At 37.4% G+C, this 27,270-nt stretch overlaps 1 protein-coding gene across 45 annotated transcripts in view; it reads right to left on the bottom strand.

Annotated features, from left to right (window-relative positions):
- The window catches only part of MYO9A (myosin IXA), a 289,948-nt gene that overhangs the window by 44,175 nt on the left and 218,503 nt on the right, over nt 1–27,270 (bottom strand). For all 45 annotated transcript variants that reach the window (XR_011425596.1, XR_011425595.1, XM_070234206.1 and 42 more), the window contains 5 exons: nt 25,873–26,096; nt 25,309–25,425; nt 23,539–23,727; nt 22,266–22,313; nt 7,894–8,005 (listed from right to left, as the gene is read on the bottom strand). Coding sequence is in view for 43 of the 45 variants with exons in the window: in XM_070234206.1 (XP_070090307.1) it covers nt 7,894–8,005; nt 22,266–22,313; nt 23,539–23,727; nt 25,309–25,425; nt 25,873–26,096 (690 nt within the window). In the remaining 2 variants the exon portion in view is untranslated. The remainder of the gene's footprint in view (nt 1–7,893; nt 8,006–22,265; nt 22,314–23,538; nt 23,728–25,308; nt 25,426–25,872; nt 26,097–27,270) is intronic.

The following is a 27,270-nucleotide window of genomic DNA, read 5'->3' as shown; positions in this document are numbered from 1 at the left end:
AGGGAGTGATGTCAGCGTCATGGTGCAGTGAACTTGCCTGGGACTCTCTCCGCTCCAACATACAATACAAAGGAGCAAGCATATTCCAACAGAAAAGACCCTAACAGCACAAAAATTCTCAGAGAGTCAGAGAAGCCACACGACGGAGAGTGGAGAAGCTGGAGATACCCTCGGAGGAGCTGGAACAGGGTAAGAGAGAGCTTTGCTCCCTCCTCTAAAGACTGTCGTTGCTGCCGCGGGACGCTCCAAGAGGGAAGGAGTGGGGCAGGGGTTGCACGTCCGCAGGATCACCCAGGAATCCCTAGGGCCCCTGCAGCCTAGAGGGAAGTGCTCTAATGGGGCGAAAGCTTGTGCGTGGGATGACCTCATCAAGCCAAGACCCCAGGATGGACAAGAGGGCGAGACCTGATCAGGAAGTCTGGACTGCATGCAAGAGAAAGTGCCCCTCCCCCAACCTGCACTGCGACATCTCGGCTGAAGGCAGAGGGCTCAGAATACGTGGCTCTTGACACCCATCCACTGGGGATAGGCTGTAACTGGAACCGAATAATATCAGAATGGGAAAGACCCATCCTTCCAACATCAGGCACTTCATCAAATCTCCAGACCAGAGAGAAAACAACGAGCACCCAGAACTCAGTCCCGAGGACACAGAAATAAGTAAACTAAATGACAATGAATTCAAAACAGGTATCAAAAAACTCAATGAGGTAAAAGAGAATATATAGAAACAATTCAATGAGTTCAGGAGCTACTTCACAAAACAGATTGAAACTATGAAGAAGAATCAATCAGAATATTAGAGATCAAAGACACAATGGAAGAGATAAAACAAAATACGGATTCCCTGAATGCTCGTGTCGACACCATAGAGGAGCAAATCAGCATAATCAAAGATAGACATGTTGAAATGCTCCAGACAGAGGAGACAGAACTATGACTAAAAATAAATGAAGAAAGTCTGTGAGAAATATCCGTCTCAATGAGGAAACGCAACATAAGAATTATAGGTATTACAGAAATTGAAGAGAAGGAGAATGGAACAGAAAGCATGTTCAAAGCAATAATAGCAGAGAACTTCCCAAATCTAGGGAAAGAGCGGGAAATGTGTGTGGAGGAAGCTTCCAGATCTCCTAGATTTGTCAATGTAAAAAGACGTACTGCAAGGCACATAGTAACAAAACTGGCAAAAAAGACTGACAAAGAAAGAAGACTCAGGGCAGCAAGGCAGGAGAAAATAACCTACAAAGGCACCCCTATCAGGCTTTCGGCAGATTTCTCTGCAGAAACCTTACAAGCTAGGAGAGAATGGAATGACATATTCAAAACTTTAAAAGATAAAAATCTTCAGCCAAGAATACTCTATTCAGCAAAAATATCCTTCAGATATGAGGGAGAAATTAAATCTTTCCCAGACAAACAAAAGCTAAAGGACTTCGTAGACACAAGACACCCTCCCCCCTGCCTAAGAAAGCCTCAAGAAGGCCCTCAAACCTGAAAAAAGAACAAAAGGGAGAAAGGGGTCACAAAACACAGAGTAAGGAGACAAATAGATAGTAGAATCAGAATATGATAGCAAATATTCAACTACAGCATTAGGCCAAAGGGTAGGAGAACACCAAGGACAAAGACAAGCTTGCCACTTTAACCACAAACTCACAACACAACTTGGAATCAGATATGAGAACAATGACTGGAGGAGAGAATGAGAGGGACTGGAATCAGTCTAGACCAGGGGAATAAGAGGCCCTCAGAGAATGGACTATGTTATACACAAGATTCTGAATACAAACTTCAGGGTAGCCACTAAACTAAAAGGCAGAACAGAGACACAAAAAGTAAATAAGGAAAAAACAAAGAGACACATCATAAAAAACTGCATAATTCAATGGGTAGACCAAAACACACAGGACAAGAAACAAAGGAAATGCAGGAAAACTGGAAAATGAGTGATATAATGACAGCATTAAGCAGTCATACATCAATAATCACCCTCAATGTAAATGGATCGAACTCTCCAATAAAAAACACAGAGTGGCAAGATGGATTAAAGAACAAGATCCAACAATTTGTTGCCTCCAGGAAACATACCTCAGCTCCAATGACAAACACAGGCTCAGAGTGAAGGGGTGGAAGACAATACTCCAAGCTAACGGCAAACAAAAGAAAGCAGGTGTTGCAATACTTATGTCAGACAAAGTAGACTTCAAGACAAGGCAGGTAAAGAGAGACAAAGAGGGGCAGAATATAATGATCAAAGGGACATTTCATCAAGAAGAAATAATGCTTATAAATATCTATGCACCCAACACAGGAGCACCAAAGTACATGAAGCAACTATTAACAAACCTAAAATAAGATATTAAAAATAACACAATAATAGTAGGGGATCTCAACACCCCACTCACATCATTGGACAGATCATCCAGACAGAAAATCAACAAGGAAACAGTGAAATTAAATGAAAAGCTAACCCCGTTGGACTTAATAGACATATACAGAACACTCCATCCAAAAACAGAAGAATACACATTCTTCTCAAGTGCGCACGGAACATTCTCAAAGAGAGACCGTATGTTGGGAAACAAGGAAAGCCTCTATAAATTTAAAAAACTGAAATAATAACAAGCTTCTTCTCCGCTTATAATGCTATAAAGCTAGAAATCAATTACAAGAACAAAGCTGAGGGGCCGACCCGGTGGCGCAGTGGTTAAGTGTGCACGTTCCACTTTGGCGGCCCGGGGTTCGCTGGTTCGGATCCCAGGTGTGGACATGGCACCCTCAGCAAGCCATGCTGTGGTAGATGTCCCACATACAAAGTAGAGGAAGATGGGCACAGATGTTAGCTCACGGCCAGTCTTCCTCAGCAAAAAAGACCAGGATTGGCAGCAGATGTTAGCTCAGGGCTAATCTTCCTCAAAAAAAGAGAAAAGAAAAATGCTGAGGAAGGGACAAAGATGTGGAGACTAAACAATATGCTATTGAACAAGCAATGGATCATTGAAGGAATTAAAGGAGAAATCAAAAACTATGTGGAAACAAATGAAAATGATAACATGGCATACCACCTCATATGGGATGCAGCAAAAGCTGTATTAAGAGGGAAAGTCATTGCAACACACGCTCACCTTAACAAACAAGAAAAATCCCAAATAAGCAACCTCAAACTACACCTAACTGATTTAGAAAAAGAAGAACAAACAAAGCCCAAAGTCAGCAGAAGGAGAGAAATAATAAAAATCAGAGCAGAAGTAAATGCTATTGAAACAAAAAAGGCAGTAGAAAGGATCAATGAAACAAAGAGCTGGTACTTTGAGAAAATAAGTGAAATTGAAAAATCCATAGCCAGACTTACAAAGAAAAAAGAGAGAAAGCTCACATAAACAAAATCAGAAATGAAAGAGGAGAAATAACAACAGACTCCATAGAAATACAACAAGTTATAAGAGAATACTACAAAAAACTATATGCCGACAAAATGGATAACCTAGAGGAAATGGATACATTCTTAGACTCTTACATCCTCCCAAAGCTGAGTCAAGAAGACACAGACAATCCGAATAGACCAATCACAAGCAAAGAGATTGAAACAGCAATCAAAGGCATCCCAGAGAATAAAACCCCAGGATCAGATGGCTTTCCTGGGGAATTCTACCAAACTTTCAGAGAGGATTTAATTTCTATCCCTCTCAAGCTACCCCAAAAAGTTAGGGAAGATGGGAACACTTCCTAACACATTCTACGAGGCCAACACCACTCTGATCCCAAAGCCCGACAAGGACAGCACAGAAAAGGAGAACTACAGGCCAGTATCGCTGATGGACACAGATGCAAAATTTTCGCAACCAGAATTCATCAATACATCAAAAGGATCATACATCACGATCAAGTGGGATTCATACCAGGGACACAGGGATGGTTCAACATCCGCAAATCAATCAACATGATACACCACATCAACAAACTGAGGAATAAAAACCACATGATCATCTCAATAGATACAGAGATAGCATTTGACAAGATCCAACAGCCATTTAAGATAAAAATTATTAACAAAATGGGGATAGAAGGAAATTACCTCAACATAATAAAGGCCACATACGACAAACCCACAGCCAACATCAACGGGCAAACACTGAGTGCCATCCCCCTGAGAACAGGAATGAGACAAGGATGTGCACTATCACCACTCTCATTCAACATAGTACTGGAGGTTTTGGCCAGAGCAATTAGGCAAGAGAAAGGAATAAAAGGAATCCAAATAGGGAGTGAAGAAGTGAAACTTTTGTTGTTTGGTGACGACATGATCTTATACATAGAAAACCCCAAAAAATCCATTGGAAAACTAATAGAAATAATTAACAGCTACAGTAAAGTTGCAGGGTACAGAGTCAACTTAGAAAAATCACTTGCTTTTCTATACTCCAATAACGAACGTGCAGAAAGAGAACTCAAGAATATAATTCCATTTGCAATCGCAACTGAAAGAATAAAGTACCTAGGAATAAATTTAACCAAGGAGGTGAAGGACTTACACAATGAAAACTATAAGACATTACTGAGAGAAATTGATAAGGACTTAAAGACATGTAAAGAGCTTCCTGGGGGTGGCCCAGTGGCACAGTGCACACATTCTGCTTCAGTGGCCTGGGGTTCACCAGTTTGTATCCCAGGTGCGGACACGGCACCACTTGGCAAGCCATGCTGTGGTAGGCATCCCACATACAAAATAGAGGAAGATGGGCATGGATGTTAGCTCAGGGCCAGTCTTCCTCAGCAAAAAGACGAGGATTGGCAGATGTTAGCTCAGGGCTAGTTTTCCTCAAAAAAAAAAAAAAAAAAAAAGAGACTCCTTGCACATGGATTGGAAGAATAAACATAGTTAAAATGTCCATACTATCCAGAGCAATCTACAGATTCAATGCAATCTCTATCAGAATCCCAAAGACATTCTTCACGGAAATAGAGCCAAGAATACTAAAATTCATATGGAGCCATCAAAGACCCCAAATTGCTAAGGCAATCCTGAGAAAAAAGAACAAAGCTGGAGGTATCACAATTCCTGACTTCAAAATGTTCTACAAAGCCACAGTGACCAAAACATCATGATACTGGTACAAAAACAGGCACACAGATCAATGGAACAGAACTGAAAGCCCAGAAATAAAACCACATATCCTTGACTGCCCATCCTTGACAAAGGTGCCAAGAACACACTCTCTTCAATAAATGGTGTTGGGAAAATTGGACAGCCACATGCAAAAGAATGAAGGTAGACCACTATCTCACGCCATACACAAAAATAAACTCAAAATAGATCAGACTTGAAGATACGTCCTGAAACCATAAAACTCCTGGAAGATAATATTGGTAGTATACTCTTTGACATCGAACTTAAAAGAATCTTTTCAAATACCATGTCCTCTCAGGCAAGGGAAACGAAAGAAAAAAATAAACAAGTGGGAATTCATCAGACTGAAGAGCTTCTGCAACATGAAACAAACTAGGATGAAAACAAAGAGACAACCCACCAACTGGGAGAAAATATTTGCAAATCACATAGCTGACAAGGGGCTAATCTCCACAATATATAAGGAACTCACACAGCTGAACAGTAAGAAAGCAAACAACCCGATCAAAAAGTGGGCAGAGGAGATGAACAGACATTTTTCCAAAGAAGATATACAAATGGCCAATAAACACATGAAAAGATGTTCAACATCACTAATCATCAGGGAAACGCAAATCAAAACTACACTAAGATAACACCTTCCACCTGTTAAAATGGCTATAATCACTAAGATTAAAAATAACAAATGTTGGAGTGGGTGTGGAGAGGAGAGAACCCTCACACATTGCTGGTGGGAATGCAAACTGGTGCAACCACTATGGAAAACAGTATGAAGATTCCTCAAAAAACTAATAATAGAACCACCATACGACCCAGCTATCCCACTATTGGGTATCTATGCAAACAATTTGAAATCAACAATCCAAAGTAACATATGCACCCCTGTGTTCACTGCAGCACTATTCACAACAGCCAAGACAGGGAAGCAACCCAAGTGCCTATCGACTGATGATTGGATAAAGAAGATGTGGTGTATATATATACAATGGAATACTACTCAGAAAAAAAGACAAATTCATCCCATTTGCAATAACATGGAAGGAGCTAGAGGGAATTATGCTATGCAAAATAAGCAAGAGTGAGAAAGACAAACACCATATGATTTCACTCACATGTAGCATATAAACAAGTACTGGGAGAAAGAAAACAGTTCAGTGGTTAACAGGGGAAAGGGAGTCGGGGGAGGCTAAGGGGGTGTAGGGGAGCACTCATGTGGTGACAGTCAAGAAATAATGTACAACTGAAATCTCACACTGATGTAAACTATTATGAACTCAAAAAAAAAAACAAAGCTAAGAAAGGTCTTATTTATTATCTTAGAAGGTCCAGAATACAGCTCTGAGGAACCAGAACATTAAGAATATCAGTTGTGATTGGGAAGATGAGATAAAGAAAAGGTTCAGAGCAGAAATAATTTCTTCGAGCAGGAGCTAACAAGGTAGCTAGCCAGGTAGGTGGGAAGAGGCACACTGAGAGGAGGATACTGAGAACACACTTGGCCTATGTCATCTTGCTACACCATCTCTGGCTCTTGTATATTAACACCTGAACATCCTTCTTGAGTCTCTAGAGTATAAACTGTGGGGTTTTCAAGCCAAGATCAAAGAGGGGAGGCCAAATCATTGTACTGCTATAATCACAAAGAAATTTATTTACTTTGTTAAAAAACCAAACCAAGCCCACCCAAGTTATAAAAAAGCAGATTCTTCACATTTTCAGTTTCAAACCAGAGAAAATTACACCAAATCTACAGGAATCAGACTAGCATTAAACAGTCAAGTACATGGCAAACTACTTCCTATTTCATTCTCACTATAATTTTTTAGACTTCTAGTAATAAAAAAAAATGAAAACCATCGTTGAACCACTGAACAAGTGAACATATCCAGCAATGATAGTGATTTCACTATGGCGAACATGACTTTCATTCTTCTTGTCATACCGGACCCAGTCCTTCCTAGTATTTTATTCATTCAGTTCTGGCCCACTAGTAAACAAAGCCTCACAGAATTACTGAAAGGACCAGACTAGATACATGGAATGACATGAGTGGAAGCTAAAGGTTTTCTGTAAGCCAGAATCCAGTTGACCTACAAAAAATCTCTACTCACATTCTGGGATTTATATATTATGACGAAAGGATTACAGCAGAAAAAAGTACCTTTTTGGTTACAATTTAAGAGTTCATTCATTAATTCATCCATCCAGCTATAGGTCCACCTACCCAACAAATATTTATTAAAACTTAAAATGTGCCAGAACTGTTCCAGGCACTGGTGATACAAAAGAGACAGGTAAGTTTCCTGACCCTATAGAGCATACATTCTAGTGGGACAGACTGACTAACAAGAAAACAAATGAATACTTAATATATTTTGGGGTAGTGATAAGTGCTATAAGGACCATTAAACCTGAGTAAGGGGACAGAGAATGGGGGACAAGGTGCCATTTTAGATAGGAGAGTAAGGAAAGAGCACTCTAAGTGGTAACATTTGAGTGGAGACACAAATTAACTGAAATTGTAAGTCATACTAACATCTGGGAGAACAGCATTCCAGATAGAGTGAGATGCAAGTACAGTGATCAGAGAACACCAAAATATACGGTTTGGTTACAGAGAGCAGGTGAGAGTATAGTGAGAGATGAGGTTAAAGAATTAGAGTGTGAATTACACCTTTATGTTAAAGAATGTATAAGAAAACTCAGGGAAATAGAAATGTCAAGTGGTTAAAAACAATTCCTCAAAGATGTCTCATACTTACATTTGCAAACAGAGGCTCGGTCCATTATCCATATCAAAGAAGAACAGTACTCACAGTATGTAGGGATGCTATATTGGGTGGCCTTAAAGATGTGACCATTGTGCTCTTCCACCTGAATGAAAAAATACAGCTATTTATGTTAAAGCCAACACAGTAATGCTGCTCTAACGTGATCAGCCAATAGGAAATCCTTCAATCCCTTATTAAGTCTTCACTGGATACTTATTCTAGGAGGAGAATGATAATCTTCTAAGAAATAAAAGTAAAATATATGCTCTCTGCTTTCAAAAAGCTAACAATCTAGTAGAAAGAGAAGACCAACTTATATGAAAATCAGAAAGCAATGGTACAAATATAAAAGAGCCGTCTCATATGACTCTGAATCGGCATGTTAAATTAAAAGCAGCAGTTCTCAAATTTTTATTTTTAACCTCAAGAACCTTTTACACTTTTGAAAATTATTGATGAACTTAAAGAACTTCTGTTCATGAGTTATACCTATCGATTTTTACTGTATTAGAAATTAAAACTGAAAAAAAGTTTTAAGTATTTATCCAATTCACTTAAAATTAACCTTAAATGTATTACATGTTAACATAATATTTTTATGAAAAACTATATCTTTAAAATAAAAAAAGTAGTGACAAGAGGGGTATTGTTTTACATTTTTGTAAATCTCTTTGATGTCTGGCTTAATAAAAGACACCTGGATTCTCATACCCACTTCTGCATTCAATCTGTTGGCAGTACGCAGTTTAGTTTGAAACTGATGAAGAAAATCCAATTTCATAGAGATACGAAATTGGAAAATGAAAGAATAATTTCACTGTCTTTTCAGATAATGATACTATATTAAAACTCTACCAATGGTAACTTAAAGGTTAATTGAAATCTAAAACCACACCAACGAACTCTTCATGCTCTGTGACATTAATCCATTGTTCTAGGCTTTATTAAAATTTACAACTTTTACTTCAAAGTACCACTAAAAAAATAAAAAACTAAGCCACAGACTTGAAGAAAATATTTGCAAATCATGTATCTCATAAAGGACTTCAATCTAGAATATATGAATAACTGTTACAACTCATTAACAGGAAGATGTCAGTTTAAATATAGGCAAAATATTGAATAGACAGTTCAACAAAGAAGTACAAGTGGCCAACAGGCACATGAAAAGAAGCTCAAAATCATTAGTCATCAGGGAAACACAAATTGGAACCATGATGAGATAATCACTCCATACTCACTAGAATGGCTATAATTAAAAAGAAAATAACAACTGATGGTGAGGATGTGGAGGGACTGGGATCCTTAGATACTGCAGGTGGGATTGTAAAATGGCATAGTCACTTGGAAAACTGTTTGGCAGTTTCTGAAATGTTAAAGATAGAGTTACCATATGACCCAGAAATTCCACTCTTAGGTTTATTCCCTAGAACACTGAAAACATATGTCTACACAAAAACCTACAGACGAATGTTCATAGTACCATTATTCATAACAGCCAAAAAGTGGAAACAACCCAAATACTCATCAAATGATAAAAGGATAAATCATCTGATGTGGTATATCCATATAATGGACTAGTATTTCAGCACTACAAAAAAGACCAAACTACTGATATACACAACATGGATGAATCTCAAAAACATTATGCTAAGAAGCCATACGCAAAAGACCACACATTGTATGATTCCATTTATATAAAATGTTCAGAAAATGCAAAAGTGTAGAAACAGAAAGTAAATTAGTAGTTGCCTGGGGGTGAGGATAATAAAGGGCAATGATTGCAAACTGGCACAAAAAATCCATTAGGGGTGATGTAGATGTTCTAAAACTGGATTGAGGTGATGGTAACAACTGTGTAAATTTACTAAAACTCATTGAATTGTAGACTTAGAAGGGATAAATTACATGAAAAGTAAATTTACCTTAATAAGGCTGTTTTTAAAAAAACCCTTTGGTCTATCCTGAACTTTAAAAGAACATTTTACCTATACATAATTTTACTGTATTATGTATGGGTTATTTGGAAAACACTGGTTCATTGAGTTGTGTAGTTCTTCCAAATGTTGATACATTTCATTATACACTATCAAAAAGTCACATTCCTTCATATTACCACCAATCTTATTAGAAATTTTTTTTACTTTGAGCAGCTTGTTTATTCTTCATTCACTTTTTTCCTTTTTTTGAGGGAGATTAGCCCTAAGCTAATATCTGCTACCAAACCTCCTCTTTTTTGCTGAGGAAGACTGGCCCTGAGGTAACATCTGTGCCCATCTTCCTTTATTTTTATATGTGGGACGCCTGCCACAGCGTGGCTCGATAAGCAGTGCGTAGGTCTGCCTGGGATCTGAACCAGCAAACCCCTGGCTGCCAAAGCAGAGTGACGGCAACTTAACTGTTGCGCCACTGGGCCGGCCCCAGAAAACTCTTTACAGAAGGATTGTCACGCTCACAAGTTTTCCACAATTTTGATTTTTGCTTGACAGTTCAAACTTTACCACTGATAACTTGGAAGACTTTGTCAGGCGTCTTCCCGGAAGTGACAGGGTCACTTTGTTCATTTTCAGAAAATGTCTGCCAAAGTCTGAATAAGTATAGCTTGTTAATAAAGTAAAATTGATGTTCTATAAAAAAGAAAAAATGAGCAGGGGCTGGCCCAGTGGCTCAGTGGTTAAGTGCGCATGTTGCACTTCAGTGGCCCAGGATTCACAGGTTCAGATACTGGGTGCAGACATGGCACCACTTGGCACACCATGCTGTGGTAGGCGTCCCACATATAAAGTGGAGGAAGATGGGCATGGATGTTAGCTCAGGGCCAGGCTTCCTCAGCAACACGAGGAGGACTGGCAGCAATTAGCTCAGGGCTCATCTTCCTCAAAAGAAAAAAAAAATTAGCTAGAAACACGTTTACACAAAACCTTGAACATAAATGTTCATAGATTACTCATAATAGTCAAAAAGTAGAAAAACCCAAAAGTCTGTAAACTGATAAACGGATAAATAAAATGCAGTATATCTATACAATTGAATACTATTTGGCGATAAACAGGAATTAAGTACCATACATGCTACGACATGGATGAATCTTGAAAATATTACACTAAGTAAAAGAAGACAGACACAAAATGCCAATATTGTATGATTTTTTTGTTTTGTTTTAAAGGAAGGAGGAAATTTTTTTAATTTATTTTTTTATTGTGGTCATTATAGTTTGTAACATTGTGAAATTTCAGTTTATAATAATAATGACATTATTATTTGTCAGACATCATACAAATGTGACCCTACATCCCTTGTGCCTACCCCCACACCTGTTCCCCTTGGTAATCACTAAATTGCTCTCTTTGTCGGTAAGTTTATGCTCCACAAATAAGTGAAATCATAGGGTGTTTTGTCTTTCTCTGTCTGGGTTATTTCACTTAACGTAATACCTTCAAGGTCCATCCATGTGGTCGCGAATGGGATGATTTTGTCTTTTTTATGACTGAGTAGTATTCCACTGTATATGTATACATCAGATCTTCTTTAACCAGTCATTGGTCGATGGGCACTTGGATTGCTTCCACATCTTGGTTATTATGAATAATGCTGCAATGAACAGAGGGGGAAATGCCTCTTTGTATTGTTGATTTCAAGTTCTTTGGATAAATACCCAGAAATGGGATGGCTGAATCATATAGTTTTTCTATTATTAACTTTTTGAGAAGTCTCCATACTGTTTTCCATAGTGGCTGCACCAGTTTGCATTCCCACCAGCAGTGTGAGAGGGTTCCTTTTTCTCCACAACCTCTCCAACGTTTGTTACTATTAGTTTTACATATTTTTGTCATTGTAATGGGTGTAAGGTGATATCTTAGCATAGTTTTGATTTGCATTTCCCTGATGATCAGCGATGATGAACATCTTTCATGTACCTATTGGCCATCCATATATCTTCTTTGGGGAAATGTCTGTTCATGTCTCCTGCCCATTTTTTGATAGGGTTGTTTGATTTTTTGTTGTTGAGTTGTGTGAGTTCTTTATACATTATGGATATTAAGCCTTTGCCGGATGTATGACTTGCAAATATTTTGTCCCAGGTAGTGGGGTGTTTTTTTGTTTCAATCCTGTTTTCATTTGCCTTGATGAAGTCCCATTTGTTTATTCTTTCTATTGTTTCCCTTCTTTGGGAAGACATGGTGTCCAAAAAGATCCTTTTAATACTGATGTCAAAGAGTGTTCTGCCTACATTTTCTTCTAGAAGCCTTATGGTTTCAGGTCTCACCTTTAGGACTTTGATCCATTTTGAGTTTATTTTGGTGAACGGTGAGAAAGAATGGTCAATTTTCATTCTTTTCCATGTGGCTTTCCAGTTTTCCCAGCACCATTTGTTGAAGACACTTTCTTTTCTCCATTGTAGGCCCTCAGTTCCTTTGTCCAAGATTAGCTGTCCATAGATGTGTGGTTTTATTTCTCGGCTTTCAATTCTGTTCCATTGATCTGTGCACCTGTTTTTGTACCAGTACCATGCTGTTTTGATTACTGTAGCTTTATGGTATGTTTTGAAGTAAGGGATTGTGATGCCTCCCGTTTTGTTCTTTGTTCTCAGGATTGCTTTAGCAATTTGGGGTCTTTTCTTGCCCTATATGAATTTTAGGATTCTTTGTTCTAATTCTGTAAAGAATGTCCTTCGGATTCTGATTGGGATAGTGTTAAATCTGTAGATTGCTTTAGGTAGAATGGACACCTTAACTATGTTTATTCCTCCAATCCATGTACATGGGGTGTCTTTCCATCTCTTTATGTCATCTATTTCTTTCAGAAAAGCCTTGTAATTTTCATTGTATAGGTCTTTCACTTCCTTAGTTAAATTCACCCCAAAGTATTTTATTCTTTTTGTTGCTACTGTGAATGGTATTGTGTACTTGACTTCTTCTGTTAGTTCTTTATTAGAGTATAGAAATACTACTGATTTATGCAAATTGATTTTATACCCTGCAACTTTGCTGTAGTTGTTGATTACTTCTAAAAGTTTTCCGATGGATTCTTTGGGGTTTTCTATATATAAGGTCATGTCATCTGCAAACAGCGAGAGTTTCACTTCTTCCCTCCCTATTTGGATTCCTTTTATTCCTTTCTCTTGCCTAATTGCTCTGGCCAGGACCTCCAGTACTATGTTAAATAAGAGTGGTGATAGAGGGCATCCTTGTCTCGTTCCTGTTTTCAGGGGGATGGTGCTCAGTTTTTGCCCATTGAGTATGATGTTGGCTGTGGGTTTGTCATATATGGCCTTTATTACGTTGAGGTAGTTCCCTTCTATCCCCATTTTGTTCAGAGTTTTTATCATAAATGACTGTTGGATCTTGTGAAATGCTTTCTCTGCATCTATTGAGATGATCATGTGGTTTTTATTCCTCAGTTTGTTGATGTGGTGTATCATGTTGATTGATTTGCAGATGTTGAACCATCCCTGTGTCCCTGGTATGAATCCCACTTGATCATGACGTATGATCCTTTTGAGGAATTGCTGAATTTGGGTTGCCAAAATTTTGTCGAGGATTTTTGCATCTATGTTCATCAGCGATATTGGCTTGTAGTTCTCTTTTCTCGTGCTGTCCTTGTCAGACGTTGGTATCAGCGTGACGTTGGCCTCGTAGAATGTGTTAGGAAGTGTTCCATCCTCCCTAATTTTTTGGAATAGCTTGAGAAGGATAGGTATTAAATCCTCTCTGAAAGTTTGGTAGAATTCCCCAGGAAAGCCATCTGATCCTGGGGTTTTATTCTTTGGGATGCTTTTGATTGCTGTTTCAATCTCTTTCCTTGTGATTGGTCTGTTCAAATTGTCTGCTTCTTCTTGAGTGAGCTTTGGGAGACTGTAGGAGTCCAAGAATTTGTCTATTTCCTGTAGGTTATCCATTTTGTTGGCACAGAGTTTTTCGTAGTATTCTCTTATAATCCGTTGTATTTCTGTGGAGTCTGTTGTTATTTCTCCTCTTTCATTTCTGATTTTGTTTATTTGAGCTTTCTCCCTTTTTTTCTTTGTAAGTCTGGCTAGGGGTTTGTCAATTTTATTTATCTTCTCAAAGAACCAGCTCTTTGTTTCATTGATCCTTTCTACTGCCTTTTTTGTTTCAATAGCATTTATTTCTGCTCTGATTTTTATTATTTCCCTCCTTCTGCTGAGTTTGGACATTGTTTGTTCTTCTTTTTCTAATTCTGTTAGGTGTAGTTTAAGATTGCTTATTTGAGCTTTTTCTTGTTTGTTAATGTGAGCATGTATTGCCATAAATTTCCCTCTATAGGACTGCTTTTGCTGCATCCCATATGAAGGGGTATGGTGTGTTCTCGATCCCATTTGTCTCCAGATTTTTTTTTATTTCTCCCTTTATTTCTTCGATGATCCATTGGTTGTTCAGTAACATCTTGTTGAGTCTCCAGATTTTTGTTCCTTTCCCATCTTTTTTCTTGTTATTGATTTATGGTCAGAAAACATACTAGATGTTATTTCAATCTTCTTAAGTTTATTGAGGTTTGCCCTGTTTCCGAATATATGGTCTATTCTTGAGAATGTTCCACGTGCACGTGAGAAGAATGTATATTCTGCTGTTTGGGGATGGAGAGTTCTGTATATATCTATTAAGTCCATCTGGTCTGGTTTTTCATTTAATTCCATTATTTCTTTGTCGACTTTTTTTCTGGATGATCCATCCATTGATGTAAGTGGGGTATTGAGGTCCCCTACTATTATTGTGTTGTCACTGATATCTCCTTTTAGGTTTGCTAATAGTTGCTTTATGTACTTTGGTGCTCCTGTGTTGGGTGCATATGTTTAAAATATTATATCTTCTTGGTGGAGCATCCCTTTTATCATTACACACTACCCCTTTTTGTCTCTCTTTACTTGTTTTGTCTTGAAGTCTACTTTGTCTGATGTAAGTATGGCAACACTTGCTTTCTTTTGTTTGCATTAGCTTGGAGTATCGTCTTTCATCCCTTCACTCTAAACCTGTGTTTGTCTTTGGAGCTGAGATGTGGTTCCTGGAGGAGGCATATTTTTGGGTTTTGTTCCTTAATCCATTCTGCTACTGTGTGTCTTTTGATTGAAGAATTCAGTCCATTTACATTTAGAGTGATTATTGATATACGAGGGCCTAATACCGCCATCTTATTGCTCGTTTTCCAGTTCTCCTGCGTTTCCTTTGTTTCTCATAACATGTCTTTTGAACTACTAATTTGATTAGGTAGATTTCTATGGTGGTTTTCTTCATTTTCTCCTTGTTCATCATATATGTCTCTGTTCTAAGTTTTGTTTTGTGGTTACCAATAGTTGTATAAAAAATCTTGTAGATGAGATAGTCCATTTTCTGACAGACTCTTACTTCCTTAGACTATGCCAATTCCGTCCCTTTCCTCTTCCCCTTCTAAGTTATTTATGTCATATCTTATTCCATCTTGTGCTGTGAATTTGTGGTTAAAATGATGAGATTACTTTTATTTGGTTGTTTTCCTTCTCTTTATCCTTAATGTTAAAGTAGAGTGCTGACTAACCTGATCTGATAGAGAGCTGCCATTTTCTGGTTATTGCCTTCCTATTCATGTCCTTACTCAGGGCTTTGTAGCCCTTTTCCTATTTTTTTTTTTTTCAGGTAAGAGGGCTTTCTTGAGTATTTCTTGTAGTGGGGGGCTCTTGTGGTGATGAACTTCCTTAGCTTTTGTTTATCTGGGAAAGCTTTTATTTCTCTGTCATATCTGAAGGATATTTTCCCTGGATAGAATATTCTTGGCTGAAAGTTTTTGTCTTTCAGAATTTTGAATATATCAATCCACTCTCTCCTAGACTGTAAGGTTTCTGCTGAGAAATCCTCTGAAAGCCCGACAGGGGTTCCTTTGTAAGTTATTTTCTTGTGTCTTGCTGCCCTTAATATTTTTTGTCATTGACTTTTGCCAGCTTTACTACTATATGCCTTGCAATAGGTCTTTTTACATTGATGAAATTAGGAGGTCTACTGGATTCATTCACTTATATTTCCAGCTCTTTCCCTAGGTTTGGGAAGTTGTCAGCTATTATTCCTTTGCAGAAGCTTTCTGCTCCATTCTCTTTCTCTTTCCCCTCTGGAATACCTATAATCCTTGTCGCATTTCCTAATTGAGTCAGACATTTCTCTGAGAGCTTCTTCATTTCTTTTTAGTCTTAGTTCTCTCTTTTCCTCCATCTGAAGCATTTCTATATTACTATCTTCTAAATTGCTAATTCAGTCCTTCATATTATCAGCTCTGTTGTTTAGGGAATCCAGATTTTTCTTAATCTCATCCATTATGTTTTCCATCTCCAACAATTCTGATTGTTTCTTCTTTATAGTTTCAATCTCTTTTGGGAAGAAGCCCCTGAATTTGTTAATTTGTCTTTCTGTGTTTTCTTGTAGCTCATTGAGTTTTTTTATAACAGCTATTTTGAATTCTTTGTCATTTAGGTTATGAATTTCTGTGTCTTCAGGGTTGGTTTCCAGGTACTTGTCACTTTCCTTCTGGTCTGGAGATTTAAGTACTTTTTCCTACTGCTTAATGGTGTGGATTTTTGCCTCGCCATAGTTATTATCTGGTTGCAGCTTCCACCTGCCTCCCCTAGGTGGAGATCAGGCACTGTGTACTCTGGGCCCAGCATGAGCTGAGGCTCCCCATCTCCAGACACTGACTTCTTTTCTCTGTGTGCAATGCTCTCACTGACAGCCGATCTGGGGTGCCAGGCAGGGGGAGGGGTGCTTTCTTTCACTTGTGCTTCCCCTAGCCTCTGCTTTTCTCTCTGTGTGGAGCTCTGGGTGATCACAGGGCTGGAGTGCTGGGTGGGGAAAGGGGTACCTTCTTACACCTGTGCACCTTTCCCAGCCCCCACCCCTCTCCCCACTCAGCACTCTAGGGAATCTCAGAGACCTGCGCACCTTTCCCAAATGCTGCTTCTCTCTCCACATGGTGCTCTGGGGGATCAGAGGGCTGGAGGGCCAGGCAGTGGAAGGGGTGCCTTTTGTTTTTTTTTTTTTTAAAGATTGGCACCTGAGCTAACATCTGTTGCCAATCTTTTTTTTCCTCCTTCTCCCCAAAGCCCCCCAGTTCACAGTTGTATATTCTAATTGTATGTCCTTCAGCTTCTGCTATGTGGGCCACCACCTCAGCATGGCTTGATAAACGGTGCCAGGTTTGTGCCCAGGATCCAAAGCAGTGAAACCCTGGACTGCCAAAGCAGAGCATGCAAAGTTAATCACTCAGCCACAGGGCTGGCCCCATATGACGTTTTTCCTTTTTAAGTTTTTTTTTTTTGAGGAAGATTAGCCCTGAGCTAACACCTTCCACCAATCCTCCTCTTTTTTGCTGAGGAAGACTGGTCCTGAGCTAATATCCACGCCCATCTTCCTCTACTTTATATGTGGGATGCCTGCAACAGCATGGCTTGCCAAGCGGTGCGTAGGTCCACATCCAGGATCTGAACCAGTGAACCCTGGGCCGCTGAAGCAGAACACGTGAACTTAACCACTGCACCACCGGGCCGGCCCCCCCATATGACTTTTTTTTAATCAGTGTCCATAACAGGCAAACCTATAGAGACAGAAAGTAGATTAGTGGTTGTCAGGGCTGGGGGACGGGAGAATGGGGAGTGACTCCTTAATGAGGATGGACTCTTTTTGGGGGGTGATGAAAATGTTCTGGAATCATATAGTGGTGATAGTTGCCCAACATAATAAACATACTAAAACCCACTAAATTGTTTACTTTAAATGGTTGATTTTATGTTATATGAATTTTGTCACAGCTTTTAAAACAGCTAGATCAGCTTACAATTCAATTGTACAAGTGATTTTTTTTGAGTCAATCATCATATGCAGCTACTGCATACTTCCTATTCCCATCTGGAGCAACTGCTTTCTGCTAAGTTGTCAGCAGTTTTACCTATGATTGCTTCTGTGTCAACTCAGTAAAAAAGGAAACTAATGTCACTGTTATTATGAAAATAGTTTTGGTCTTGCAAAATCCCTGAAAGTATCCCAGAAACCCCTGCAGATTACACTTTGAAAATCACTAAATTAAAGAGTTTATATAAGTACAGATAAAGTATAGAAGGAAATACACCATGCTGTTAACTATAGTGATTATCTTTGTGAGATAAAATACCCAGTAATATATGCAACATTAAATAATAAAAACCTACATATGAAAAACTTTAAAACCCTCTTGAAGGACAGAAAAATACTGCTGAACAGATGAAAAAATTCAAAATCATAAATACGTCACTTCTCTCTGTTAATTTAGAAATATAAGGTAACCTGATAAGTAAAAGTACTAATAAGACTTTTCCCCCTCAAAGTAGATAATTGAACTCAAAGTTCATACGGAAAAATAAGTAAGAATAGCCAGACAAGTTCTGAAAAAGAAAAGTAATTAAGGAAGACTTAGCCCTGCCAATTATTATGCATAATAAAAGCTCAACAATTAAAGTGGTTAAGATCAACTAATGGAACAGGATAAAAAGATCCAAGCATAAAGGGAAATTTAGAATGTAAAAAGGGTGACATCTCAAAGTAGATGGGTAAAGATGGACTTTTAAATAAATGATGTTGGACTGCTAAGAGGTAAAATTAGATTGCTGTCTTATACTATAGACTAGGATAAACTCCGTAAAGATCAGAATTTAGACATAAAAACTGTGACCATTAAAGTATTAGAAGAAAAAAGTTGAGAATGTCTTTATAACCTTTAGGTGAGGGAAAGTCTAACTATTACTCAAAATTCAGAAGTTATGGAAGAAAAGATCGGTAAATTTAATTTTATAAAAGTAAAAATCTATATAGCAAATAACATTAAAAGACAGGTCAAAAGACAACTGTGATTACCTCTACAGGGAAATGAGGCAATATTTATCAAAATAACAAATGCACTTTACTTAAGACCCAGTAATTCGAATTCTAGGAATAACCACCCCCCACTCTCTTACACACATGCACACAAACATGGTAATTCATTGTGTCATTATTGTTTGTAACAGCAGAAGACTAGAAACAACCCAATGGTCCAGCAAGGAATATGAGACAGCTATAAAACAGATTTCTAGGCACATCTATCGTATTAGTTTTCTATTGCTGCTGTAACAAATTACCATAAACTTAGCAGCTTACAATAACACCCGTTTATTACCTCACAGTTGTGTAGGCCAGAAGTCAAACTCAAGTCTCACAAGGCTAAATGCAGTTATTGTCAGAGCTATTTGCTTCTCTGGAACCTTTGGGGAATAACCTGTTTCTAATCTCATTCAGGTTATTGGCAGAATTCAGTTACATGCGGTTGTAGGACCAAAGTCTTGTTTCCTATCTGGCTGTTGGCTAGTGGTTGTACTCAGTTTCTAAAGGCCACTCACATTCCACGGCTACCAGTCCCCCTTTCTCCACCTTCAGAGCCAGTAACAAACTGTGTCCTTCTCATGCTTCAAATTTCTCTTTCTCCTTCTACCAATTTCTTGTGCATCTTCTTCAACTACATCTCTCTGACTTCTGACTTCCTCTTCTGCTTTTAAAAGCCTATATGAGTATATTGGGCTCCTCTGCATAATCCAGGATAAACTCCTTATGTTAAAGTGAGGTGATTAGCAACCTTAATTCCATCTGAAAAGTCCCTTTACAACAGTACGTAGATTAGTGTTGACTGAATAACCAAGGGACAAGAACCTGGAGGGGCACTTCTTTAGGATTTTGTCTACCAGAGTTATAGAGGGATCTCCTGAATACACTGTTCAACAATAAAAGAAAGGCACAAAAGAGTATTATGGCGTTATTATATAACATGCTAAATTTTGTGTGAGAAAGCACAGAAAATAAGCATTTGTCGTATTTCTTATACTGGATAAAGAAACATTGGGAAGATAAACAAGAAACTAATAAAAATATGCATCACTAGAGGAAGAAAAAGGCAGTTAGACTTCTCAGTACCTGCACATTTAAAAAAAAGTTTGAATGATATAGACTTATTCTCTGTTAGAAAAAGAAATACTCTTTAAAAAGAACTTGTTTATATCAGTGTGGACTCATAGATTGTTTTGTGTTTTTTTTCTGCTTTTTCTCCCCAACCTCCCCTAGTACATAGTTGTATATTTTAGTTGTGGGTCCTTCTAGTTGTGGTATGTGGGACGAAGCCACATCATGGCCTGATGAGTGGTCCCAAGTCAGCACCCAGGATCTGAACCAGCGAAACCCTGGGCCACCAAAGCAGAGAGCATGAACTTAACCACTCGGCCACGGGGCCGGCTCCTGTTTTAATATTTTTAAGCCTTTTAATACACCATTGTTAGAGTATCTTCTCCAAGAAGGTTATGCAAATTACCCTTGTATTTGCAATACTGAAAAAATTCATATTTATATATCCTTCCAAACTAGGTAATTAATTTATTTTGAGCTTTGTCCCTTTATGAACAAAGTAGAAATTCACGATTTGTTTCATTTTCTTTTGACTCCTAACAATTATAAACATTTATTTATGCACTTGTCATTTCTTTCTATGACCTGCACTTTATCACAGTCCCTGAAATATACCAGTTGTTGGATAAATGAATTGTCTTTTTTTGAATGTTATTTGCTTTGCTCATTTTTATCCTGAGGTATGGTTCTTTTGCATATAGACATGAAAAAGACTACTCTTGTAAGACTTAAAGTGTATAAAGTACTTAAACGCTACCTGTAAATAACGGGCCCTCCACCTTCCCTACCCTTTCCTTCATATACAATCTCATTTACTCTTTATAAAAATTCTTAGTGGTGGGTGGCATTATTCCTATTTTACACACGAGGACACTGAGACACATAGATAAAGTTGTCTAAGGTTTCTCAATTCTCCTTTGGAAAACAAAAGTAAGCCAAGCTATATACTACTTTCGGGATTCTGTACCTGTGAAAAGGAAGAACTTTTCAAAAGGTAGATCACGTTAAAAGGCTCAGATCATGCTTTTAACACAGACAGTGAAAAGCTACAAGCAATGATCTAAAAGACTTCAGAATATGGTTTCCAAGTGAGAGGGGAAGATTTATAATCCTGATTTATTAGCAAGGTTGACAATAAATACCCTTGAATTAGAATTTGTCATTGGAAGGGGTGAATCCAGGACTGTAGGCCCTAAAGCTTAACATTTTCAGGGGAAGTGAGGAAGACAAGAGGGGAAACGAAAAGGGGAGAGAGGAGGAAGTGGTGGCAGCAAATGAAGCTGATAAGCAGAGGGAACAGAGAGAGTGGTACGAAATGAAGCTTAGAGAGGTAGTCAAGATCAAGATCATGTCGAGTCTTGTAGGCATGGTAAGAATTCTGGGTTTTATTCTGAGTAACAATGGAAATCACCAGAGAGTTCTGAGTAGAGGAGGGGGACATGAGCTGATTTTTGTTTTTAAATGGTTAGTAGGCTACTATGTAGAGAACTGTAAGGGGAGAGAAAGGTATAAGAAGGCAGACCAATTATGAGACTACACATAGTGTACTGGACTGTTGTAATGCAGTAGAGGTGGTGTGAAATGGTCAGATATTAGATATGTTTTGAAGGTAGTGTTGACTAGACTCCTGCCTCCTTTTCTAGCCACCCCCATAAAAACATACAATACTTGAGCCAATCAAAGCTACTGGCTCAACATGCCAGGTTTTTCACTCATGTGCCTTTGGATATACTCTTTTCCCTTCACTAGATACTGCCTGTCTAAACTACTATTCACTTGTCAAGAATTAACAGAAATATCTTTTCATCTGTAAAGCGTTCCTTCATTCTCCCTTTCTGTATTTCAACAGCACTTCGTGTTATCTCTACTATAATATTTATCATACCTGACAGTAAGGATTTTTTAAATGCCTGCCTTCACTAGTAGATTATGAACTCCTCTAGGGCTTAATTCATCCTTGTAATTATAAAGATTATCATAAAGTTCGAAACAGAGATATATAATACTATAGACAAGAACATGAACAATGGTAAAATATGCTCAAATGTCTTGGGAATGTCTTTTGAATTAGAAGTACTTATGTTTGTAAAATCCTAAATAGTCCTCATTTACTTTAGAATGGAAGGAAAGTTCCTAAAAAGCTCCTTCCCCACCCCAACTTCTAAAAACGGATCATATCTCTACTTTCATGAATAAACATTTTCAGTTTTCTGCCATTTTAGGAAGCCACCATTGATAACAAGTCAAGTCACAGAATTGAAGACACATTTGTCATTCTAAATTCTTGTAAAGGCATAAATGATTACCCCCTAGGCATTGGATAAACTTATTCCTAAATATATCCAGAGAACTACTGTATGATACACTTCAGACTGCTTGTCTAAAAATCACTTTTTTTTATAATATAAAAAACAGACTGTAACTTACTAAATCAGTTTCTTTTTTCCTTCTTTTCTTTCTTTCTGTTTTTGGCACCTAGTGGGAGAGAGAAATACAGAAATCGTGAAATAAAGACTACCATACTTTCTTGCTTCTTGGCAAATGCTGAGATTTTTGCTCAACAGATAATAGAGTAAGCAGCAAGAGGAAATGTACAGTGCTAGCAAGGCAAATGTGAGAAAACTTTAAAGTTTAGTAAAACACAGTGCTCATAAAAGCAACAGAATGGAAGGATACTTTAGAGATTATTGTCTTCTTAAGCCTCACTTCTGTCCAGAAGCCATACCATAATGACTATTTTAATCATTGATTAGATGATTAATTTTAAAGATTGCATTTTCCATATTTTGGCTCTAGAAAACTCTCCATCCCAAAGCTAAATATAAAAAGGTATCGTTTCAGACACGGAAAAGCTCTTTTACATATGACATTTCCTGATAGCAATGGTATAAAATAATCTAAACCTAACCTTTTAAAATTATAAACAAAGGCAGTATATACGTGGTAAGAATCTTCTTCTGCCTAACAAAGAGTTTAACTTAAATCTAGAACAGAAGAACTTTCAAGGGTTTATTTATTTCTGACTACTTCAAAAATGATTTAAGATGGTATGTAAATCTAAACACACAAACTAGAATAAGTGACAATAAAATGGGACATAATTAATAGAAAAGATTAATAGTATTCCTGCTATCTAATAATTGGATACCTAATTATTTCAGCTGGGGTACTGAAAGGAAACCCATTAACAACTTTATATAAGCCTGCTACCTCTTCCGTAATACAGGTTTCATACTAATAGTTATATAATAGGGCTGAAGCAAGAATTAAATATCAAACACCTAGGACAATTCCTGGCACGCAAGGAATAAAGGTTATTATTACTGTTATATAGAGTTCCAGAAACACATATATTCCTAAAACCTAATTCAAGGAGAAATATAATTTGTGGGTCCTTACATAAAGGCCACTAGATGATACAATTAATCACATCTTTAACCACTGTTTTTCAAAAGGAAATTCATGTATTGACCTCTATCAAAGCTGAGGGCACAACATTTTAACTCTGTAAAAAATGTATTAATTGCAGAAGGTTTAGATAACATGGTCTGATGAACTTAGAGAATGGAGTTTGTTGGATCTAAAATAGTACTAAGTTGACATGTTTACTCGAATATCTTTCTCAAATATCAGATGTCCCAGATTCTTAAGAAGAATTCATAATTGAATCCTTTTACAAGTCAAAATATATCATACTTACCTTTGTGGGTATACAATCCAAAGTCTTGAATTCATTCATATATTCATCTAAAAACACTTTAAAAGTGTTGACCCAAACTCTGACTGGAGATTCATTCCAATCACGCTGCTCAAGCCTCATGGTCTTTTCCAGAATCTGTTCAAATAGTGCGTAGAGATCTTTATACCGTATGCTTTTCCCATCATCTATCTAGTAAGAATAGGAGAAGAAATGTAAGGTTTTTATGAAGAAATTCTTTAAATATAGAAGACTGATTCAAAATATAAAAGATTGGGTAGTTCAGAATAAAGATTAGGATCCTAATATACTTTCTAATGGACATGCCCATGAGGTCATGTGGTACTTGTAAATTCCCACTCTACTGTGGAACATCTGAAGAATAAAACCTGCTAAATTGTAGTAAAATACTTAACAGTTTAAACAATGTGATAATTTAAGAAACTCCTGGGAATTTCTCCCATAAGTCTGGTTTTTTAACTATGTTTAGCTATAAAGATTATTTGCATCCTTCTTCTCTATCTCCCCAGGAATGAACCTTGTTTAGACAGTTCCACTCTAAAATTGAAAGAGTCAATACTTGAATCCTTGCCTAATGACACATTAGGCAACCTTTATTTTATTTTTCCAAAGAAGAGTGACAGATCCAGAATGACACCTAATTAATTGCAAAGAAATCTACAGGGAATTCCTTTTAACTTATCCAAATAAGGTCTGAAATCTTTATAAGAGAAAAAAAAGTCTTTAAGTGACCAAAAAGTGTTATATACATTTAGAGTTTATATCTCTTTCACCTTCTCAGAATTAGAAGTTGAACTTTTTTGATGCAGGGTTAAAAAACCACTATTAAGCTCTGTTTCTTACTGCTGGCTCTTACGTGATTCAAAGTGTACTGAAGCATCCAACAAGCCTGAGTCTCTACGCCAGGAAATCCAAGTATGACGTAGAGAAAGAGATGAGCATAAGTATTGGGCAGGATTAGACAAATATGGCCAACCTTGTCCCTCCTCAAACCTAGTCATTTGTCATAGCCTGGTTACCACTTTATTATGGTCTTGAAATTCCTGTTCTCTCAGACTATGTAGTTCCTGTTTTTAAAACGCAAAAAATCTTATACTGGGAAAGAAAAAATAGAGGATATACAAGAAAATCCATCTGATTTCTCTTTTCACAATGGATTATAGATTGAACAAAGAAAAACCAATTAAATACAAATTATTTTATAGAATATGACCATTCATAGATACTAATAAAGATTCTATAGATCAAAGCACTAATTACTATATACTTTAGCATCAAAAATAAATTTTCTAAAATACAATCAATATCATATGAAAGTATAAGGTAAATCTGAAAGTGATATAAACTGATATACAGAAATCAGTGAACATAAACAGTTCTAATTCCACTGGGAAAACATGTATACTAATTCCACACATGTGAGAATTAGAAGCTAGAGCTACAGCTAAAAGGATTATGAGGAGTCAAAATAGTAGAGAGCCACTGGGTGAAACAGAATCATACCCATAGTAATTTGAATTCAATATCTTACGAAGATGCAAATATATCCATGAGAGGGAAAACAAAACTACTCAAGGAAACTCAAGGAAGTTATCAATCTGAGGTCAGTCAGTACGATTTTCCCTACCTAAAACAAAAACAAGGAACCAGAAAAACCTCTAGTTGCACATGGCCTCTGTATTATATTCTATGGCATTGCCAAATTTCTCATATGTTGAACTACTGAATATCTCCTAACACAGTCCAACTTACCGCCAACGCAGATGAATAAAAGCTGAAGATATTCTGCCGAAATTCTTTTAGGGCTTTTTTAAACACAACATCTACTAGTGTGTCTTTCTTGCTGTCTTCATTATCTAGGTCATTCATCTGGGGACCATAGAAAGAATTTTTGTACACAATCAACTAATTAAAAAGAGGTGAATGTAACAGTGGTCACATATTGTTTCTTCAACAATGACTGTCCTAAAAGTGCAAGCCACTGCTATTATGGGACCCAGGTAAAAGCATAACTAGATAGCCAAAGTTTTATCACTACTAGATGATTTCTAAGGTCTCTTCTAACATTCTAAGATTCTATAGTTCTGCTACCATCATAGCAAAATGGAAGTTAACAGTAAAGCCCAAAACCTTAAATCCTGTCTACCCAGTCTGACTAATGCATATCCTATTATTTGTACCTTTCTGGTAGAGAACAGACCATTTAACTTACTGAAGCATATTATAAACTTTGATCTCCAGGGGACATATCGTGATATATACCAGTATTCCATAGTCAAAGCTGCTCAGGGGCCTAACTCAGCACGCAAAGTGTACCTTTTTCAGAAGAAACTCATCCATGCTTTTTAAATCACTGGCACTTGCTATGATCTGAACAGAGTCATTTTGCCATTGCATAGACTCCAAAGCCACGCTGCTGATCTTCACACTTCGCTTGCGCTTTGCCTTTGGAGAAGGCTCTTTATTCTCTTTGAACTCCTTCCGGCAACTTCCAGGCAATTCTGGACTCAAAGGAGGAGTTGGGTGATACTGAGCTAATTCTACAATTCAAGATAGAGTATCAAAAAAAAATTTAGTATAAATATTGAAATCTCCACATTCTTCTTTTTAAGTTTAAGTTCCTTTAGAAAGTCACTGAAGGAAACATACATCAATATCTGAAAAGCAAAGTAACACTAATGTTTGAGGTCAGGCATTTAGGCAGTAACTCCAGATTGCACATTTGGACAGAAAATATATTTAAGAACTACAACTTTTCAACAGGAAATGCTATCGTGTCTCCCAAGGAGCTGAGGTCTGATACTGAAAATCTAGATGGAAGAGTCTTGTAGAACCGAAGCATGGATCCCAAAGACCTCAGTTCCAGAGAAAAGAAAGAAGAGTACACAATCACCCTAGCATGTTAAGTGCTGATTGTTAATCCAGTCACAGCTTTATTATATCTGTTTGAAAGAACATCTAGCTATATACAAGTTCAACAACCAGTGAAGTTTGATGATTATTATTATTTCTTGACTAGGATCTGAAGCCATAAATGCTTCAGAGATAACATCTGGTTATCTGGTTACCTGTTTAGGGAGCCAGGTAACTCAACTGGCTCACTTCTGCTTGGGTATCCTTAGTATTCAGGATTTTCTTATACATCTTCCAAATAACTGTCTGAATTTCTCAAAGAATTCCTGGAATGAACTAGCTTTGTATGCAATATTGGAAAGCACAGCAAATTTTTTCTGCAATTGTTTATACCAGAGAAATTAGATTTAAATTGCCCATTACAATCAGCACTACACCGGATTTACCAAAGCCCTACCTGGGGCTTGATGAGAATGCTGGCCCCTTCTCGTTTCACTTATCTGTTTGTTTCCCCCACATGCATTCACCTTATCGTCTGTCCAATGGTATATCCTCACTCCATCTAAAAGCTAATGCCGATCATGAAGTAGCCTCCTACACGCTAAATGCCACCCCAGGAGGTGAGACAGACTCAATCTCAGAAACGGTACCAGAATAAAAATTATAAAGATACAAGATACAAGTAAATTCAAATTGGTATCAACTGATTTTAATTCCATTATATAACCTAGATATATAAGTATGTAATTATTTCATTTAGCAAAGTCAATATCTTTCTTAAAAGAAATAATGGTTAGTAAGAAACTGTTTATAATCCTATTTCACCATTAAAAACAAAGGCTACGTTAATGGATTTCTACC

The sequence above is a fragment of the Equus caballus genome, chromosome 1 (assembly GCF_041296265.1).
Source record: "Equus caballus isolate H_3958 breed thoroughbred chromosome 1, TB-T2T, whole genome shotgun sequence".
Lineage (NCBI taxonomy): Eukaryota > Metazoa > Chordata > Mammalia > Perissodactyla > Equidae > Equus > Equus caballus.
The sequence above is the reverse complement of the archived record's forward strand: the minus strand, read 5'-3'. Positions and strand labels throughout refer to the sequence as shown.